Here is a 22500-nt window from a genome sequence, read left to right on the forward strand (position 1 = left end):
TGAAAAAAGCATAATGTGAAGCTTCTGTTGTGAAAATAATCGCTCCACCTTTGGAGTTTGATATGAACATAGATAATCACTGATTTTGACTTGGATGGGTCCTCGTCACTTGCGTCGAGGTAGCGTCGAGATCTGGAATGATCCAGGCTTGTTCCAGGAATCGGAGGATATTCTTCGTGTGTCACCCATTGAAATTTTAAAGTTACTCCACGATATCTTCTGAATGAAGCATGTTAAAATTCGAGACTTTTTTCCAGACCTGCCTCGTTTTATTGTACCTCTCCCAAGTGGCTACTTCTCAAATCTGAACAGTTTGGTGTAACTGGCTTGTGGAAGATCAATTACACTGAACAGATCAAGACGTTAACAGGCCAAAAGGGCAGTTGAGAGGGCAGCGGGACATCAACAGTGGGGTTGAAGGACAACATAGAGAGGGACTTGGACAAACAATGGGTGTGGGGAGGAACAGGAGGCAGGAAAGGATGCATGGGGTGGGCAAGATGGATACAGCAGGAAACTCTCACCAGAAGGGGTTGAGGGTGGATGGTGTGGGACAAAGTATTGGAAAGAGCAGAGGGTGCAAGACCAGAGAGGAGGTGGTGGAAGACAAAGATATCACTGACCTGTCTGTGATGGCAAAGTGATTGGCCCAAAGACTCATTTTCAGTGCAGGAGATTCCAATGATCATCAAGCTGAGCAACGAGTGAGGCAGGGGAGCAAGCCAGGAGGGGAGAGCAGTACTCCATCAAGCAGCGGATGAAGGCCTTGGATTGAAGGTGGATGGGAGTTCAGGTGTGCCAAGGAAGGACTTTGTACGATGGAGGATGTTCAGTAAGGCCGAAGTCACATTTGCTCTACGGCGGCCGTACACCCTCTGAATTGACAGAAACGTGCGGTAGCCGCAGAGTTTCTGCGGTGCCCTCAGGGTGGCCCTACGCCGTTTGGCTATCTTTTACAGGCCGTAGGGGTCGCCGTGGAATTATAACGCGGAGTTATAACTTTTTTCATTTCTATGTTCGCCGTAGCAATTTGACAAGCCGGAAAAAAAAAAAAAAAAAGAACCTGGTAAAAAAACAATAAAAACCAATGTCACCCGCAGGGTGACCCGTATCTTGCCAAAAGGTGACCACGTGTGACTTCTTTAAGGTCACACTGAGGTGAACAGAGCTGCTATCCACCAGGAGCGACTCCTTGAGGAATATCTGCCTACGAGAGATTCCGATGACAATCGTTCTACAGAGTAACCATGAAAAATATGCTTTTGCCTCATAACGTCACCAAATGACGTCATAATGTCTCAAGCTGGACATATCTAGAAAGCAATCATCGAGGTGTTCAGTTTGAGGTACTACACGATATGGTTCCTAAAACTTGAAAATTTGACCTTGGGGTCAAATATGTTTGACCTGAGGCGCTAACCATGAAGGTCAAGGCCGATCGCCACCAAAAATTAATCAGCTGAGCGCCAGACCATGAACTATATTCCCATGAAGTTTGAAGACTATCCGATCAAAATTACTCAAAAAATAAGGGTTTCGTCGACTCCCCTGATTTGCGACAAAGTGACCTTGACCTTTGACCTTGACCTTCAAAATTTTGTGCACTGAAAGGGAACTCTATAGGCCTCTGATATGCGAAGTTACAAAAATTTCCAATGATAACTGTGCTCTGCAGAATTTTTTATACGTGATTACAGACAAACAAACAAGCAGTCATAGACTGGTACTTACGAAATCATCAACCTGACCTCTGACTTTGTCTAATAAAAGCTGTCTCTGGAGAAGGAAGCGATGCAAACCAGAAGTTTCTACCATGATTCTGTACCAAACCATCAAAAATTGAATGTTTTGGATGTTTGACCTCACCGTGACCTTGACCTTTGACCGATTTTGACCAAAATCTAATCAGCACTAGCCATCACCCTCCTGAATCATGTGGTGTAATTTGACATTGGTAGCTTCTTCCATTCTCGAGTTATCTGTACCAAATCATCAAAAATCGAATATTTGACCTCACTGTGACCTTGACCTTTGACCGATTTTGACCAAAATCTAATCAGCACTAGCCATCACCCTCCTGAATCACGTGGTGTAATTTGATGTTGGTAGCTTCTTCCGTTCTCGAGTTATCATTTATTGGATGTTTGACCTCACTGTGACCTTGACCTTTGACCGATTTTGACCAAAATCTAATCAGCACTAGCCATCACCTTCCTGAATCACGTGGTGTAATTTGACATTGGTAGCTTCTTCCATTCTCGAGTTATCTGTACCAAACCATCAAAAATCGAATATTTGACCTCACTGTGACCTTGACCTTTGACCGATTTTGACCAAAATCTAATCAGCACTAGCCATCACCCTCCTGAATCACGTGGTGTAATTTGACGTTGGTAGCTTCTTCCGTTCTCGAGTTATCGTGCCTACAAACAAACAAACAGAAACGGAAGGCATCAATATACTTACGAAATCTTTAGATTTCGTAAGTAACAAAAAAAAAAAAACATACAAGCTGACTCACATATCTTGCAAAAACTTCGTTTTGGCAAGATAAAAAGAAAAAAAATGAACCCATTCGTTACCGTCCGTCTGGCCGCACGTTCGCCTTAGGGCCCCCCTGCGGTCGCCTTGCGGGCACCTTGAGGCTACATTGCGTCTGCCTTGAAAATTCTATGGCCGCCGCAAGGCCCCCTTAAGGTCACCGTGCGACATAAAATCAAAGACCATACGGCAACCCCATGTTTTCGGTCTCCACAATTTCTAAATACGTCGTGCGGCTCCCCGAAAAATAAAAACATGTGACTGCTACATTGTGTGACCGTGGAAATACTGCGGCCGCCGTATTATTGCTCATGGCCGTAGATTTTGGAGACCCCAAGGCCGCCGTGGCAAATGTGACTTAGGCCGAAGTGACTGACTTTGGAGGCCAATTTTGAAATGTAGTTTACCCAAGAAAAATCATGATTGATAGTGAGACCCAGGAATTTCGGTGATTGAACTTCCTCAAGAGGATTGTTAAGAAAGTAGATGGGAGGTGGGGTTGCCAGACGGTCATTTCGGAGAGAGATTGTGACAGTGTGAGATTTGTCAGGATTGAAAGACATATTTCAAGTATTTGACCAGCTTGTAATTTTGTCAAGGTCTGAAGAGGGAAGATGCTTCAGCCTGCCGATCTGAAGTTTGAGGGATGTCAGCAAATTGTGGAGTCATCAGTTCAGGTCATGTCAGTTATCGGAGCATGCGCTGGAGCAGCGCGTCGCTGCGTCCAATTTCTGCCCGTACTCCAGGGGCCTCCGTCTGGCCATCCCCCAGGCAGATGCCTGGCCCATCCCCATCTCCTTGAGATGCTGATCAACCTGCTGCAACCACGAGGCATGTGGTCGGCCGATACGCCCCCTCCATTCACTAGGCTCCCTCGCTGAGAGAATCTGGTGAGCGGGATCAGTATCAGGAAAACGAGCCACATGTCCATACAGCCGCAGCTCATGCTTACGGACGATGCAGGTAACAAATCTCATTTGAGTCTATAGCCAACGATACACAAATCGTTGAGGACACAAATTCCAACCAACGATAGCCAAGGATTCTCTGAAGAGACATGGGTACCAAAGGAATTAAATTGTCATCTCACATCCGTAGAGCAAGACTGGAAGCACCAAGGACCTGAAGACTCAGACTTTCGTCCTGCCCAGGTACCAGCAGCACCACACCCCATGATCCATGACTCCCCAGACCAGACCCAAACGTCTATTGACCTCTGGCTCACAGCCAGCAGAGACATGAATAGCAAGTTAAGTGAATCTCTCTGTGACCTCAACGTCCTCACCACAAACAGGTATAGACAGGATAGCAGCATCCAAGATGTCATTGAAAGCCTGGATCTTAGTTTTGACCCAGGAAACCCATAATCCCAGTGGCTCTGACTTCTAATTCCGCACCTCGAGGGCTCCCAAAAGGATATCTAGAGTCTCCGCACAGATGACTGCATCATCTGCAAAATTAAGGTCTGAGATCTTGACATTTCAACCTCCAATCATTCACCCCGTAATGGCGGCCCACAGATGCTGCAGTTTCGCCTCGAGCCAACCAATCTAACAACTTGATCTTTTTGCCCACCGTCATAACCTATCTCTGTCTTTTGGCGCAACTAATTTTGTACATTGCTTTACATTTGGGCTCATTAAAGCAGTGCATGAGAAAACTCGATGCTCGGAATGGGAGATATTCGTTCACACACAGGACGCACACGATGACTCATTTCAGATCAAAAACCATGATTGGTCAGAATGAAATCCCATGATAACGAAATCGGAACACAATAGGTTGTCCACGATTGATCAAAACCCTCGATCTTAAAACCTGCAATATTTGAGGGTTTACTACATGTTATTCCAACAGGAACAGCACGGATACGACGGCATGGACATGGCACGGACACTGCCAACAAAAAGGGTGACGAATGCTTAGGCCCACTGTCGTAGGCTGACCAGTGACCAGGTGTCCTGTATGTAATGGCATCGTCCCATTTCATACTTCCCCAGGATGCCATTTGTCTGTGGTCCTGTCTGTGTTGTGCCATGCCCCACCATAGTGTCTGCGGTTGTGCCGTGTCCTACCGGTGTGTCTTTACCGTGTCCCACTGTCGAAGTGGGTGGTAACGAAGTGAGATTGGTCACCGGCAGGCCAACGCAGGTGTTTGATTCACAACTTAAATTACCTGTATGCATGTGCTGGTAGCTGGGTAGAGAAGGTGTTACAGTTTCAAGCGATGGCTGTTTCTTCCGCTGAATCGTGGGGATGTGTTCCCCTCTCAATCGTGGCAGATAGCCATGAAATCTAGCCATCTCTGTTTCATAAGTTCTTTGTAAAATGTTCCGAGCACCAAAGCGAACATTTTGTAGGCCTAATCCACACTTGGGTATTTCCGACAAACCTCGTCCAATTTCTGGTAAACTTTTAGGGTCTTTCAGCCATTGGTGTAGCATGAAATCATCTCCGTTAGTATTACTACAACCACCAAGGATGAGGACACATCGACTCGGCATATTTGTATAAATCGAAAATTATTCGCCACTTGAGTTAAATCGTACCGCGATGTAACCCAGAGACAGTACGGATATGGCAGTTGACTCCCAGGTGCAAACATCACGGCCAATGTTGAAAAAGAAGAAGATGTTGACTTTTAATCACAAAATTACCCACTTTATAAATCACAAATCGGAAAAAGGCATCTATTTTGTAGGGTATCAAGGAATCGATTAGTGTTGAGGTTGTCTGAGCATTTGGGTTCTCTTTCTCTCTTTCTCTCTTTCTCTCTTTCTCTCTTTCTCTCTCTCTCTCTTTCTTTCTCTCTTTCTCTCTTTCTCTCTTTCTCTCTTTCTCTCTTTCTCTCTTTGTCTCTTTGTCTCTCTTTCTCTCTTTCTCTCTATTTCTCTCTTTCTCTCTTTCTCTCTTTCTCTCTTTCTCTCTTTCTCTCTTTCTCTCTTTCTCTCTTTCTCTCTTTCTCTCTTTCTCTCTTTCTCTCTTTCTCTCTTTCTCTCTTTCTCTCTTTCTCTCTTTCTCTCTTTCTCTCTTTCTCTCTTTCTAGTCATCTGGGTTCCCCTTCAAACGGAATTTGATCTCGGTTGCTTTCACTTATACTGGGCTATAAGTGCCCAGTTTTAAATGTTTGCTCACCTCGTGATAGCATGGATAGAGTTAGTTTCTTTCGGCAGCTGGGAATGTCTCTTGCTCACGTTGATTTTGATGGTCTACTATGTTTGGGTTAACTATGCCATCAATTTTTTTTGGTTTGTTTTGTTTTTTTTAAACCATGGACTGTGATTGGGAAGATGCTCACTCAACTAGTACTTTGTCTAAGTTTTATTTTATGGATGTGTGGAGGCTCCAAAATCTATCCAGGCGTCAATGTACCTGGTGCCTCTGTTTGAATTGCTGCTTATCATTTGCTAGGTAAGATTGAATCTATTAATTGTGGTTCTTTAAATATTGCCGGCCATGCTTATATCGTCCCGGATGGCTTCTCAGACCACCGTATGGTCGTGTTGAGTATTCTTTGTCTGGTTACCCTCAACGGAGGAGAGGGTATTTTATTTGGTTCCATTTTTCTGCTTGTCTGTCTTTGTTTGTTTGTCCGCACAGAGCTTTGGTGTTTTTCTCTGCAACCGCTTGTCGGATTGAGATGAAATTTTCACCATCGGTGTGACTACTCATGTGGAATGTTTTTTATGATAATTATGACATTGAAGGTCACGTGGTGTGGCAGCCATGTTGGAAAAACCGAAAAAAAAAACGTTAGACCTCTCCGAAAACCGCACCAAGGAAAAAAAAAATTGAAACTGGCCACATGGCAAGTACTGCTTATAAGGAATGTGATTTTTTTTTTGACTTTTTTTTTTAAATGACGTCGTAGGTGCATTTGTTAAGGCCCTGTCACACCTTGACAATTTAGCCAGCGCATGCCTGACGTATGCAAAATTTGGCTAAAACGCTGGCACACATCGAATACGTTATGGGTAAGTTTGTATATGTTAAGAGCACGCTGGCATACGTCGTAGTACGCTGGCTTTTTTCGTAGTACGCTGGCATACGTCGTAGTACGCCGAGGTGTTAGACAAATTTTCCATGCTTGAAATTTTTCGACGTATGCCAGCGTATGATTTGCACGTTCCACATAACGCTGGCCATAAGTTGTAGGCACGTTACGCGATCGTTAACACACGTCGACACATGTTGCTCATAAGTCGAAACACGTCGAGGTAATGTTTAGCATACCCGGAACTTATTTTTAACCTATGAGTAACATGTTGTAGGCACGTTACGCGATCGTTGACACATGTCCACACACGTTACTTGAAAGTTACTCATAAGTTGAAACCCGTCAAGGTAATGGTTAGCGTCAGTGTTCCAGACTCCCTGGGTTTTTTTTTTTTTCTTCGGTATGACGGTGATGTTGACTCTTCGATTTCTACTGCGGTTTTGATTTAAATCGTTGAGCGGCAGCCTATTAATTATATTATATTATAACCGCACTAGAAATCGAAGTGTCAACATCACTGTCATACCGAAGAAGAAAAAATAAAAAAAACAGGGAGTCTGGAACACTGACGCTAATCATTACCTCGACGTGTTTTGACTTATGAGTAACGTGTGTTCAGCGTACGCCAGCGTTTTGCATACATTTTGAGACCTTGCCATACGCTGGCTAAAACGTCAAGGTGCGACAGCCCCTTTATTTCGTCATAATTACATATGTAGAACGCTACATCTGATCAGTATGAACATTTTTGGGGGTCATCTCAGGATAAAATGGTCCACAGAAAAAAATATTTGATTACGTCATCGGTCACGTGATTCGGCAGCCATATTCTTTTCTTATTTTTTTTTAAACCTTCAAAAATCTTCTTCTGTGAAACGGCTGAACAGATCGAGGCAAAGCTTTACATGTATGACCGCCTATCCATGAAGAACAAAACGTTCACACGTATGACATCATTGGTCACATAGTTTGGCAGCCATATTGGATTGAAGAAAATATTCAATGTTTTCTCGAGAACTGCTTAATCAATTGCCGTGAAACTTCAGAATTATGATGTAGTAGTGATGGGGAATACTAGTTTTAAATTTCAACTTCATCGGACACATGGTCTGGCAGACATAATTATTTAATTTTTTTGATCTGGGTTCTTTTTGTTTTTATTTATTTATTTTTGAATAAGGCTCACTTGGCTGTACTTGGATGGGTTTGAGGGTATAGGAGTAGCAGCTGAAATGCAAATCCTATCCAGGTTCCTTCTGACGACTTCATCTTTGCTTTTTGTTTGTTTGGGTTCCTTCTGATTACTGCATTGCAGGACTCCACCAATTTGGTCTTCCATTTGATTTGAATTTAATTTTAATCCCATTCTGAATTCAATTGAATAATAATAAATAATGTCATCGGTCAAGGTCAGGTGTCCAATCAAAGCGGGACGTCATGGTACCCGGTCACAAACACAAGACAAATCCTGGCGAGGATCTGCGATCCCTGATTGCTCTTTTTCTTGTTCTTAATTGTAGTGCTGCTCACTGGACCTATTTAATGCAAGTCTTTTTGAAGAAAAAGAGTTCAATGATGCCATTTGGCTTTGCTGTGGCACCTTGCTCTTACTGAAACCGTCTCTCTCTCTCGCCTTGGTCACTGGTCAGACAATGTTAAAGCACAGATTAGGATTTTTCTGTCATCAAGATCAGTCTTTCTGTGCCAAAGATGAATCGGCTTTTCAATCCATCAATGCTGAAGAAATTCTGTCCTTGCAAAGTGGCCTTTCAGCCTCTGAAATTGAGGACTAATTTTTTTTTTTTGGTAAAAAGAAAGTTCTGCTTGCCAGACTGAAGTAAGCGATGGGGATTTGCTCTATCTTCCCATGTATAATTTGTCATCTGGATCCTATTTAGGTTTTCTTTTGGTTTGAGCATCAAGTCAAGGGTGGTCAGCAGTCAAATGTGCTGCAGATTGCATGTGGAGGAGTAATACATGATCAGAAGGAATATTAGGGCTTTGGGTAAACATTACTTTTCTGATCTGTACCATATGGAGGACATTGGTCATAGAATGATGCATTCTCCCACTGCTTCCTTGCCCATTTTGCCTGGGTCTCTGTGGTTGCAGTTCGACAAAGAAGTAACATTACTAGCAAGGCCCCTGGCTTGGGTGTACCTCCTGTGGAGTTCACAAGGCCTTCTGGGATCCTGCCTAGATCAGAGTTGCTTGAGGTCTTGACTGATGGCCTGCAGTCAGGCTTACTGCCACCCAGCAGTTGTAGAGCAGTATTTGCTCATGCGTAAAGAAAGGAGATCTTCAGCAAGTGGAAAACTGGTGCCTAATATACTTTCTCTGTGTACACTAAAAGTTGACTTTTAGTTGTTAACCTTTTGACCCCGCCCCTTGGGGCGGGGCCAAAATTGCACTGCTCTTGCATCTTCCTGCCATGTGATGATCATAACGAGCAAGTTTGGTGAATTTCTGCACAACCATTTAGGAGGAGATGGATGGATAGACAGACTGATGAGCCAATTACAATATCCCCCCCCCCTTATTTTTCAAAAAACCTGGAGATAATAAATGAACTGGCATAAAAGTTAAGCCCTCTACATCAGTCTGCAAAATAATACTCTCCCTCCAACTCTGCTTGGGCAGCTCAAATGGCTATGCGATCCAAACATATATTTTGGAGTTTTTCTTGGCACTCAGAATTTTGTTTTAAAAAAAACTGGAATATCCTGGTGGTTAAAATCGAGCAGCGATTATTGAAATGGAGAGGTTTGATATCGGGGTCGAGCTCTCAAAATCGATAACCTCGCGGCATCAATGCTTTGGCATAAATTTGTGGCACGACATGCCCCATCTTGTATACTTTGGGGGTGGGGAGCACTGGCTCAGGCCCGCTGTGCTCAGCTTGCCCGTCGTCAAAGGTCGATCGGGGTTGATTGATGTCGCCAGCAAAGTGATGCCTTTCCACCTTCTCTCATTACGGAAAGTGTTGAAGGCAGATATTCCACGGAAGCTTTTTGCTTTCTATACTGCCTACTCAGGCACCCTGGAAAACTTGGCCGTAACCAAGAGCTGGTTCTCATTGATTATAGAGAGAGTGGATGTAGTGTCAGTCCCCCTGTTCTGCAGAAGCATGCCCAAAGCCCGACAGGTCGTCAAGACTCACTTGTTCCCTCTCAATATTTCTAAATGAGCCTAGTTTTGAAGGGGTCTGTATGACTGCTGTTATCATTTATTTATTTATTTTAAATCATCATCACACCATTTTAAAGCCTTTTTCCCTGAGCAGTGGTCAGCTTTTGTAGGCCCCAATCATGATACCCTTTCTTGTGGCAATGTTTTTATGGCCGGATGCCCTTCCTGACGCTAACCCCTTAGTCTCCTTTGACATGCAGGGATAATTACCAGTATACTGGTGCTCATTTCGCTGACCTCGGAAGGATGACAGGCTGAGTCAACCCCCCTGATGTTAATTCAACAGCCAAGCAGGATTTGAACTCAGAACCCTCGGATCCCAAGCCCACCACCCTAACCATTAAGCTAACAGCAAGCATGATATGCCAATCTTCTTTAAATTTCAAGTCAATCAGATGAAAATTAAGGATTTTAGAAATCTGTCTATATTGACTTTTTGGCTGATGTTTATCTCAAAATTAATAGGTGGTTGAACTCAGCGACATGTGCAAATGTTTTTTAAATTTCAAGTCAATCGGATGAAAGTTGACAATTTTAGAAACAATCTAAAAATTTGGTCCATTTTGGGTTGCCCTTATGCCCTTGTGTTGACCTTTTGACCTATGCTAACCTCAAAAGTAAGAGGTAGTTCAATTCCCTGACCTGATATGCAAATGCTGTTCAAATTTCAAGTCAATCGGATGAAATTTGAGGATTTTAGGAAATTTGGTTCAAATTGGCCTATAGGCCTTTGTAGACCTTTTCGGTCGACCAAATTTTGCAAAACTTCAATGCGGGACCGTCGCAGGGTCGGTAACATTAACCTCTGAACATTTCAGAAAGGTCAGTTGAGTGGTTTGGGCTGGAGGCAAGCGGACACACAAACAAACACACAAACAAATGGAGGTGATCAACATCCTTGTCAAAAAACTTTTTTTTGTTGTTTTTTTTTTTTTTCCAAGTAACAAACAGACCGATATGCAATACCCTCTCCTCAGGCGAGGGTAACCAGAATGGCACTCAGTCGAGCTCATACCTCTGTGAGGCTGAACAGTTTGTTTTGTATCCCACTGATGGGCAGGCTCTGCATCTGGACCTTCACCAAATCGAATCAGTTTGGTTTGTTGTTGTCAACTCCCCAACTTGTCCACCAAGTTTTGACGTCATCTGTCCACAATATTTTAAATATCATTCTCCCCATTGGTTTTGGTTTTGTGTCTCAATGGTGGAAGACTTCAAAAATGCTTCCGTCCGGATCCAGATCAGATCTTCACTAAGATTGAATCGATTCGTCCTTTTCACGCACCCAACCTGTCCACAAAGTTTTGTTTTATTTTACAAAGCTTTGTTAAACGGATTTATTTATTTATTATTATGTTGTTGTTGTTGTTGTTGTTGTTGTTGTTGTTGTTGTTGTATACACCGTCGAGGCTTGTATTAGAGCTAACACACATAACATACAACAAGGGAAGAAGGAGACAGGAGGGGTGGGAGAAGGAAGGACAAACAGTGGGGAAAAGAGACATGAGGAGATCTGTGGAAGGGAGAGGGATGGGGTGGGGTACACAGGATAAACATGATGGACACTACAGGGATTTTCAGGTCCTAACACAACAGGGACTTTCAGGAAGGAAAGCAGAGAATTTGAAGGAGAAGTATTTGGGGTGGATTAGCCGGGGTAGAAAAGATTGTAGTTTTGGATGGGAGAAGATAAGAGATGGTGGTGAACAACTGTTTTGAAGACCTGGACAGAATAGTGGGATTGAAGAGAGAGTGGGAGTTTGTTCCAAAGGTGGAAAAAAAAGAGGAATGATAGAGTGAAGGTGAGCAGTGATTCTTGATTTTGGTAGTTTTACCAGAAGAGGGTTGCTGGTGGACCTTGAGCACCCTGTGGAAATATGAGGGGGGGGCACATATCTCAGAGCCGTGGTGGGGGGGGTGGGTGCTAGGCCGGAGAGGAGACTACAACACAGCAAGACCACCAACCTGCCTGTGGTGAGAGACCCAAAGACTCAGCTTCATCGCGGGAGATACCAATGATCCTAAATGCCCTGGTTTACACAGCGTGAAGCCGAGAAAGGTGAGAGGCAGGAGCACCAGCCCAAGGGGAGAGCAGTACTCCATCAGGCTGTGGACAAAAGTTTTTTTTTTTTTTGTATGTGGTCAGGAGCTCAGGTGTGCCAAGGAAGGACTTTACACGACGGAGGATTCCCAGTCGATGACTGGCTTCGGGGACAAGCTTTGTATTGAGATTTGACTTTCCCAGGAAAGATCATGGCAGATAGTGAGACCCAGAAGCTTGAATAAAAGGACTTCTTCAAGAGGATTGTTGAGAAAGTAGATGGGGGGGGGGGGTAGTTTTCAGACGGTCCTTTCGGAGAGACATGGTGAGAGTGTGAGATTTGTCAGGATTGATGGACATGTTCCACATGTTGGACCAGTTTGTGATTTTGTAATCACAAGCTGGTCCAACACTTAGGTAATGCAAAATGCTCATGTTTTAGGTGATGATGCCATTGTTTTTTTAATCTTAGGTTAATATCTCAGCCGCATCTTGAGCTTGTTTCTAAGAACTGTGCAGTTGTTAATGTTTTTTTTGTTTTTTTTTGCAAGTGGTGTGTGAGGGAGTGCTTATGCAGCTTCGCTGCCGTGGATCTCATGGTTCGTTTATGAAGTTTAGTTGATCAGTCGTTTTATTCTGTCAATGGCTTTAAAGTGTGAGCTGTTCTTCTTTTTTAATAATGATCATATCATATGGAATGTTTCTCTCCAATAAAGAGGAACAACATGTCAAATCTTTCTTTCTCTTTTTAATCCTCCGCTGACGAAGTCGCTGGAGGCATTGTTTTCCCGTTGTCCATCCGAACGTCTGACCGTCCATCCATGTTGATTCTTTCTCTCTCTCTATCTCTATCTCTCTCTCTCCGCTTATCTGATTAACACAATTTTCACCATCGGTGCAACTACTCATGTGGAATGTTTTAAGGATGATGATGATGATGTTCTAAGTCACGTGGTGTGGCAGCTATGTTCGAAAAAAAGGAAGCGCTCTCGACCTCTGAATCTCCGAAACTGCTCCATGTGAAAAAATGAAACTTGGCACATGTGAAGTACTCTCCATGGGAAACTAGTGGGTTTATTTATTTATTTATTTGTTTAAATGTCATTGGTGGCTTTGTTGTGATACCATAATTGCATACGTCAAATGCTTTATCCGATCAGTGTGGAAATTTTTGAGGATCATCTCGGGCTAAATTAATTGGATGGGGGGAAATATTGATGTCATCAGTCATGTGATTCAGCAGCCATTTGTTTTTGTTTTTTTTACGTAAAAACCTTAATAATATCTTCTTCTCCAAAACAGCTAAACTGATTGAGGTGAAATTTTACAGGTATGAAACCTATCCATGAGGAACAAAAATTTCTCCACCTATGACATTATAGGTCACATGATCTGGCAGACATAATGGATTGAACAGAAATCTTAAAATTAATTCTCTTGAATCACTTCATCAATGAACGTGGAACTTCACAATTATGATCTAGTTGTCATGGGGAATATATGTTTTAAATTTCAACCTGATCATATGCATGGTCTGGTAGCCAGAATTATTTAATATTTTGAATATGGGTTCAGGGATTTAAATCAAACTTGGTGGAAGTATGTCGCATGATGTAATAATGTGGGTGGAGGCATATCTGTCCATGTCGCGACATCAAAGTGCCATTCTGGTTTTTTCTCTCGAAGGCGCCGGAGGTATTGTTTTTGGGTCGTTCGTCTGTCTGTACGTGATCAGTTTTTGTTACCAAGATAACTTGTGAACCACAAAGTTTTTTTTTTTTTTTTTTTTTTTTTTTTTTTTTTTTTTAACCAAACTTGCTACAAATGTGTGTATTATGATGGAAAGATGAACTGATTCGATTTTAGGTTCAAAGAAAGGGTCAACGGTCATGTGAGCTTCAGCTTAAAGTATGATAACTTGTTACCAAATTTTAGTTTTCGCAGATTTTAGTTACCACAATAACTTGTGAATCCCCAAAGGGATTTTGACCAAACCTGACTGCAATTCAAAGTTGAATTGATTAAATTTGGGTTCAAAAGGTCGAAGGCCGACGGTCAAGTGCTCTTTAATTGAAAATCTGTGTTATTGCAATTAACTTATGAACCACTCAATATATTTCAATCATACTTAACACTTCTGGACTGTTGTACAAAGATTAAGGGATTCAATTTTACATTGAACAGGTCAAAGGTCATGTGCCCTTTGAAAACCATTTTGCAGACCATACCATAACTCTAGTTAGAACCATCGTGACGTCTCTTCTACTTATCTGTCTTTTATCTATCCATCTCTTGTGTGCTCTTTCAAGTGACATTTAATTACTTCCACCACTGAAGGTGAACAGAGGTTGTTTTCACCCCTATTTGTCTGTCTGTCTGTCTGTCTCTGTCTCTGCTGTGAGCAGGATATCTCAAAAAGTTATGCACAGATTATGATGAAACTTGGGGGATGAGTTGGATCAGTGACAGGAACGAGGCGATTCGGTTTTGTTCAGGACCGGATGCAGATCCGGCCTGTCGGTGGGATACAAAACATAATCTGTTCGGCTTAGCAGAGGGATTTGCTGTGCCGAGTGCTGTTTTAGATTTACATGTGACCTTTATTTGAGATCAAACTTAACAATGGGTTGACTGACATCTAACGTGGGCGGAGGCATTGACGCATCCAACATTGATGCAATCGTATCAAATTCTACTATTCTCTCCTCTCTTTCTTAATTTTCTTCTCCATCTTTTTTGTCTCTCTCTCTCTCTCTCTCTCTCTCTCTCTCTCTCTCTCTCTCTCTCTCTCTCTCTCTCTCTCTCTCTCTCTCTCTCTCTCTCTCTCTCTCTCTCTCTCTCTCTCTCTCTCTCTCTATCTATATATATATATATATATATATATATATCTATATCTATATCTATATCTATATCTATATCTATATCTATATCTATATCTATATCTATATCTATATCTATATCTATATCTATATCTATATCTATATCTATATCTATATCTATATCTATATCTATATCTATATCTATATCTATATCTATATCTATATCTATATCTATATCTATATCTATATCTATATCTATATCTATATCTATATCTATATCTATATCTATATCTATATCTATATCTATATCTATATCTATATCTATATCTATATCTATATCTATATCTATATCTATATCTATATCTATATATATATATCTATATATATATCTATATATATATCTATATATATCTCTATATATATCTCTATATATATCTCTATATATCTCTATATATCTCTATATATATATATATATATATATATATATCTCTATATATATATATATATATATATCTCTATATATATCTCTATATATATATATCTCTATATATATATATATATATATCTCTATATATCTCTATATATATATATCTCTATATATATATATATATATATATATATATATATATATATCTCTCTATATATATATATCTCTCTATATATATATATCTCTCTATATATATATATATCTCTCTATATATATATATCTCTCTATATATATATATCTCTCTATATATATATCTCTATATATATATATCTCTCTATATATATCTCTATATATATCTCTCTATATATATCTCTCTCTATATCTCTCTCTATATCTCTCTCTATATCTCTCTATATCTCTCTCTATATCTCTCTCTATATCTCTCTCTATATCTCTCTCTATATCTCTCTCTCTCTATATCTCTCTCTCTCTATATCTCTCTCTCTCTATATCTCTCTCTCTCTCTATATCTCTCTCTCTCTATATCTCTATCTCTCTATATCTCTATCTCTCTCTCTCTATATCTCTCTCTCTCTATATCTCTCTCTCTCTATATCTCTCTCTCTCTATATCTCTCTCTCTCTATATCTCTCTCTCTCTATATCTCTCTCTCTATCTATCTCTCTCTCTCTCTCTCTCTCTCTCTCTCTCTCTCAACACCTCTCTCTCTCTCTCCCTCTGTCTCTCTGTCTCTCTGTCTCTCTGTCTCTCTGTCTCTCTCTCTCTCTGTCTCTCTGTCTCTCTGTCTCTCTGTCTCTCTGTCTCTGTCTCTCTGTCTCTCTGTCTCTCTGTCTCTCTGTCTCTCTGTCTCTCTGTCTCTCTGTCTCTCTGTCTCTCTGTCTCTCTGTCTCTCTGTCTCTCTGTCTCTCTGTCTCTCTGTCTCTCTGTCTCTCTGTCTCTCTGTCTCTCTGTCTCTCTGTCTCTCTGTCTCTCTGTCTCTCTGTCTCTCTGTCTCTCTGTCTCTCTGTCTCTCTGTCTCTCGTTCCCGCAATCAAGGAAATCCTGGAAAAGATTGAAATTTCATAAAAGTGATTTCCAGGCCTGGACAAGTATGAAAATCTCCAAAAATGCCAAATGTCTTGGAGAAACAAATCCCTGCAATGATATCATGATAATTATCGATGACCAAAGCTGCAATGATGTCCTGAATGCTAGCGATATTGTGGCTGAAGAGAAAATGCTACAGTCTGTGATTTATGTGGTCTTTGTTTCTTCCCTGTTATTTGTGTGTGTTGTGTTGGTCCTTTCTTCCTTTTTCTTCCGCCTTTAGTATGTTTTCCAACTTTTTATTACCCCACACATGTGAAGCGAAGAGTGGGGTTAAGCATTTGGTTCACTTTGTATGTCTGTCTGTCTGTCTGTCTACAGACGTCAGTCTCTGGTCGAGGAATGACTAGATTTCAATTAAATGTTATATTCTGAACACAGTTGAATATGAATCAGAACACGAACTTGCAGTTCACCAGTACTTTTGCTCTGAATTTAGCAAATTGTAATGGAATCTCAACCAGATCGCACATGCACACCAAGTAAGGTATTCTATTGTTTTTTTTTTTTTTTTTTTTTTAGCTTATCTGGAATTGAATTGCCAGATAAGGTATTGTTATCATGCACCGTCCAATCGTCCGTCCATCTGTCTCATATTTTTGACTTCTCCGGCCAAACTGCTGGGCCAATGCGGATGAAATTTGGCAGCAACGTTCAGTTCCTAACTGGTAACGGGGATTGTAAAGCTTGTCTGGTCACGTGACTTTAAGTGGTCAAAATGGCCGACGGAGTAAATTTCTTCCAAAATCGTTTTCCAGACCCACCAGTCAGAAGGCTACCAAAGTTGGGTTATAACATCAGGTCAGAGTAGGAATATTAAATTGCCGAGGTCATTCCAATCATGTCAAAATGGCCGTCATAGTTTTTTGGGAAAAATCGCATAAATTCCTTCAAAAATATTCTTCTCCAGACCCACCAGTCAGAATGCTACTAAATTTGGGTTACAACATTAGGCCAGGGTAGGGATGTTGAATTGCGGAGGCCATGCTGATCAAGTAACTGGAAGTGTCAAAATGGCTGACTTGGTCAACTTTTGGGAAAATCGCATTAATTCCTTTAAAAATCTACTCCGGACGCAGCAGTCAGAATGCTTCCAAATTTGGGTTACCAAATTAGGACAGGGTCGTGATGTTAAAATGTGGAGGTCATGCTGATCACATGACCAGAAGTGTGTCAAAACGGCAGACTTCGTAAATTTTTTGGAAAATCACATAACTTCCTTCAAAAATCTTCTTCTCCAGACCCACCTGTCAAAATACTCCCAAAGTTGGGTTACAACATTAGGCCAGTGCCCAGATAAGCTACAGGTCCAGTGGTCCTATTTTCTTTGTTTGGCAGTCAAATAAAATTAAAAATCATTGCAAACAGGAAACTAACTGTTTTTAGAAACTTCACAAAGAACACAAACAGCACGCTGCATAACTAATTTAACGTGTTCAATCAGGTGTGGGTAAAAGACTGTCTGATCTCATCTCATCTTCTTTTGTAAACGATGTTGTAAACTTCTGTAAAAAGTTTTCTTTTTTTTCTTCAGCCTTTAAAACCTTGATTTTGTTTCAATTTAATTATACACTTGATCACTTCAGAACGCCAATTGACTTGGAACTTTCAAAAACCTTCCCTTTAGCAGTACTTGGAGAAATATTTACGCTGTCTCATGCCCAGATGGCAGAGTAACTTCATTGTGAGATTCAGCATTCGGACAAATATGTCAGCACATAGTGCTGTTTGTTTAATGCAAAGCAAGAGTTGAAAAGACTCTTCCCACGTCCCTTTTCCCAAGCCTGCTTTGAGTAAGGTATTCTATGAACCCTTTAGCTTCCTTCTTTTCCTGCAAAGGTCTGTGCGTTTGCAGTCCTCACACATTCGATGCATCAACGGTGCTTACCGTCTATACCATAAGGCATGAATGGTTCGATTCAGGACTGGTGTTGTATGAATATTTGTGCCAATTGCACAAACATCCCACCTTTTGGGTGGTGGACCATGGTAATTCCCTTATGGATATCGTTCCTTCTCTCTGGGAGGGATTTTAAGATCCGAGCACCGAAGGCCTGTGTTTGTCCCTGATAGAAGTCACTTTTGCTGAAATGTTTCACTGTTAGTGTGCAACATTACCATGGACCACCACCCAAATATAACCTTGCAGGTAGGATTGAATTTAAATAAACACCTTGAGGTGTTTGTGCTTTTGCATTTTACACCTTGCGGTTCTCACATTTTTGTGATTATGGATTCTCACAAATACACAGGATGTTCTCTGTTGTCGTGAATCTGCTTTTTTGAATCGGTTCCACCCGGCTGCAGGTTTGGCAGTGAGGTGGCCGGTGTTGATGACTTGGGTACGACAGGTCGAGGAGGAGACATGCAAGTGGGTACATACATTGAGAAGATGTTCCACTCGGAGCTTTCAGGAAATGTCATCGACCTGTGCCCCGTTGGAGCGCTCACATCCAAGCCGTACGCGTTTACGGCTCGCCCGTGGGAGACTAGGTCAGAGGGCCGCTGTGTCACTTGTCCTTCCAGTTTGTTTGTGTTGCCAACAGTTCTGGTATGTGCATTTGCCCCCATTGTGGCACAGTTCTTGTACAGCACCACTGAGCATGCGTGTGTACTGTGTGTGCAGGAAAACCGAGACTGTAGATGTTCTCGACGCCTTAGGGAGCAACATTGTTGTGAGCACACGTGCTGGGGAAGTGATGAGGGTTCTACCACGGTTAAACGAGGACATTAATGAGGAATGGATCTCGGACAAAACTAGGTGAGAGGAGAGTCTTGTATCCTTTGGGAATGTTTCGCACAATATAACCTGGCCAGTATGGCCACCTGGCTTATGCAACAAATTCCCTTAGTTTTTCTGTTACTTTCACTCAAATCATTGTGCTTGCAAACACAACCTAGAGTGCTTGCTGACATCTCCAGTCATGTGGCCATAGTGGTGGCATGCTGTTTCTGACTGCCGTTCATCCGTGAAAAATTTGCTTATTAAACACATCTTTGTTCCCAGTAATAAATGGCATCCATGTAGTCAAGGGGATGTAATGAGGGTTGGTGAATCGGGGATGTAGGTAGCATAATTGACTTGAATAATGGAAGGCTGTCTGATCAATGCATCACCGGTGAAATGGACTTTGAAATCTCTTCCAATGAGATTACGTGGTGGAGTTCTTGATGCCTTCATGTGAAATAATGCCCCCATGGGTTCAGCTTAAGTGATGAGCGATTTGACCTTGGGGAATTGGTCGGGGTTGGCGAGCCGGACGGTATACCCTTTTGGATTATTACAAACCTCACGCCATGTCTGCATTCTCAATCACTCGAGCCACTGTTGTTTGTGCGGCCATGTGACAGGTTTTCCTACGACGGCCTGAAAAGACAACGTCTCACGCAGCCCATGTTTCGTGATAGCAATGGCTTACTGAAGACCACTTCATGGGAAGATGCACTGAGTCGGGCTGCGAGCGCAGTGAGTTATTTTTATTTTTCTCCTGGGCTTTCGAGAATTGTTTGAGTTGCTGATTTTTTTTTTCTGTGATTTCTGTTCCGGTTTTTTTTTTTTTTGGGGGGGGGGTTGTTTTGAGTGCTGGAATGGCTGGAATTAATAGTCGGGTGCTGTTCGTTGGCACCAGATCCGTATTGCAAAAGGTGATGAAGTGGCGGCAATAGCTGGAGGCATGGCAGACGCCGAGGCTCTGGTCGCTCTGAAAGATCTTCTCAATCGCCTGGACAGTGAGACACTTTGCACAGAAGAAGTTTTCCCTTCTTCCGGCGCTGGGTGAGGTTTTTGTTGCTGGCTTCTGCATGAGCCTGCTTCCTTGTTATCCTTTAACTTCCACAGTCACATGTCTTAAAATTTAATTGAGCTTCCTTGTTTCCGTTGGAGGCCTCACGAATAGTGAGCCATATTAAGGATGTTCTGAAGAAAATCGCTGCCACACCGTTTGCTGTTGTCGCAACATTCGTATAGTTCTATTACGTGATGCCCTGGGAAAGCATCCCTTTTAGTGATGTGCGGCAGAAAAGTATACAGCAACCAAAATTGCTGGGTCGCGTTTCGATCGATGGCATTCCCCGTGTGTGTCTCGATGCAAAGGGACGTGGTAAAGTATTTGTTTTGTTTTTTTACCTCGCTGGACAAAATACAGCCTCGTGATTTACATGACTCCTTTGAGCATTGCCCCTGACACAGCTTCTTATGAATTATTTATGATTAGATCACTGGTTTTTATCTTCCAATGATTATACATGCCATTTTCTTTCTAAGATAACATTGAGCTATGATGTTGGTTTGACAGAAAAATTATTTAGCCAGACTGCTGCCCTCCCAACCCTGACCACTTTCCCCCGCTCCGCGTAGCAGGTCCACTTTGCCGACTTCCTTTTTCCATTTCAAATTCAAGTTTGAACTAATACGGTAAACAGAGTCCGTTCATTTTGTCGCGTACCATTTGTCTCGTGACCAAAATATTGATCGCGTGCTCAGAGCCGACCTGCGTTCTAACTACCTGCTGAACACGAGCATCGCGGGTGTCGAGGAGGCAGACGTGCTGCTGCTGATCGGCACCAACCCTCGCTTCGAAGCCCCTCTCTTTAACACTCGCATCCGTAAGAGGTGATTCCTTGTCTTTTTTTTCATCCTTTCTTTGCCATTTCTGCTGAATGCAGTTGATATGAAATGTCAGTGGAAAAAATAAATAAATAAATAAAAAATACCTGGCAAGAGAGATGCTTTGCTTGCGTAATAGTTTTGGAAGGAGATGTTGACTGATGGATTGCGGAGGGAGGGAGATGGGGTGGAGGGAGGAGGTCAATCATCTTCTATGGCTGACACGGGAGGACGTTGGGGGTCGTGGAAATGAAACTAGCGGCAGAGCCTACTGGATGGCCGCATGAAAAAAAACAACAAACAAAAAAACCCCGCCTTTGATGCTTTTGAGATGAAGCAACAGGAGGCAAGATGTTGATATGATGGTTGGTCGTCTCAGGAGGCCCCTGTGATAATGGACTTTGATGAATACTTTTAATTCCGGGTGAAATGGCCATTTGAAATGCGTTTCTGAAATTGCACTGTGTTGTGCGATTGTGTTCATAACAATAACGTTGTTATTTCCACTAATGAGAACAGCCGGTGAAAGTAATTGTAATCGTAATGATGTAACCAGAGTAATTGGTGATTTATGTCATGTACCATCGAGTAAGGGAGAGTATCACCTCTTGGCTTACTTGCATGTTTTTCAGTTAAATGATGCACCATTATCATGCTAAATTGAGTAAATGTGTCTGCTTTGATTTTATATCGTTTTATTTTGGCATGTTTGGCATGTGAGTGAAACAAACTTTTCTCTGGTTTCAGTTGGCTCCACAATGACTTGCGTGTTGCGCTGGTTGGCACAAAGGTGGACCTTACATACACTTACGATCACCTGGGAGATTCTCCACAGGTGCTGAAGGACCTTGCGCTGGGAAAGCACCCCTTCAGTGAGGTACGGCCTTACCGTCCGTTTTCCCGGTATCGCCGAGTAATGCAGATTTGCGATTCTCGGGAAATGATCAGTAAAGGAGTGCAAGCGATGTTGTCACATCGCACAATGTGCAGCGCATCTCGTCACGCCGTCGTCCGGCTCGGTTGGCTATCTTGCAGTCGCCCACGTAAGGCTATGCAGATGGCTTAAAGGGAGTTGCACGAGAATCTCTGCATTTAGGTTTTGATTCGCACCTGTAAATCAAGTGAGTCAGAAAATGTAACACCAATTAGCACAGTTAATGATAGCTTGGCCATACAGGGCCTGTCTCTGTGCCACCTGTCCCTGAGTATAATTATTGTTGAAATGAAATGTGAATAAAATTTTGCCAACCGGTGCAGTCGAGTGCATAAAAAAACCATCAGTAGGCTGCATTTTTGGGCATGCCTCGTTTTTGAGGAACTTTTAAAGCCTGCTATCCTCACTGACGTTGATCTTTTGAAGACAAGGACTTTGGGATGGCACCCTGTCCAAATTTCAAACTCCATCAGAAAGGAAATTACTATGATTTGGACGTCGTCATGCTAATGCATGACTGATTTGGAGTTTGTCACCAGGACACAGTTTCTATGCCAACATTTAAGCAGATGGGTTTTTTTCATGGGGGGGGGGTGGGGGGATGAGGAGGCTGTGAGCAAAGGTCACAGACTTTCAATTAGGCTTGCAATGGCATCACTTGAGCTTATTAAATTATCTATTTATCCAAAAGGTGATGACTTTTTTGATCACCTTCTGGATAAATAGATTTATTTGGTAAGGAACTAATTAGATAGATTTACTGAAAAGATAGAAGAGAAGAAGAGAGATTGAATGGATGAGTAATTACACTAAATGAAGGTGAAAGGACTGTGTATGGA

At 42.0% G+C, this 22500-nt stretch overlaps 1 protein-coding gene across 1 annotated transcript in view; it reads left to right on the top strand.

Moving 5' to 3' along the window:
- NDUFS1 (NADH:ubiquinone oxidoreductase core subunit S1) overlaps positions 1-22500 on the top strand; it is a 66529-nt gene that overhangs the window by 21789 nt on the left and 22240 nt on the right. Inside the window, exons 8-13 of the mRNA XM_085874263.1 lie at positions 18429-18614; positions 18748-18882; positions 19473-19587; positions 19751-19896; positions 20605-20733; positions 21475-21604. Of these exons, the coding sequence (XP_085730389.1) occupies positions 18429-18614; positions 18748-18882; positions 19473-19587; positions 19751-19896; positions 20605-20733; positions 21475-21604 (841 nt within the window). The remainder of the gene's footprint in view (positions 1-18428; positions 18615-18747; positions 18883-19472; positions 19588-19750; positions 19897-20604; positions 20734-21474; positions 21605-22500) is intronic.

The sequence above is a fragment of the Eptatretus burgeri genome, chromosome 3, assembly GCF_056783735.1.
Source record: "Eptatretus burgeri isolate ZD-2024b chromosome 3, Ebu_testis_v1, whole genome shotgun sequence".
In the NCBI taxonomy this organism is placed as follows: Eukaryota; Metazoa; Chordata; class Myxini; order Myxiniformes; family Myxinidae; genus Eptatretus; species Eptatretus burgeri.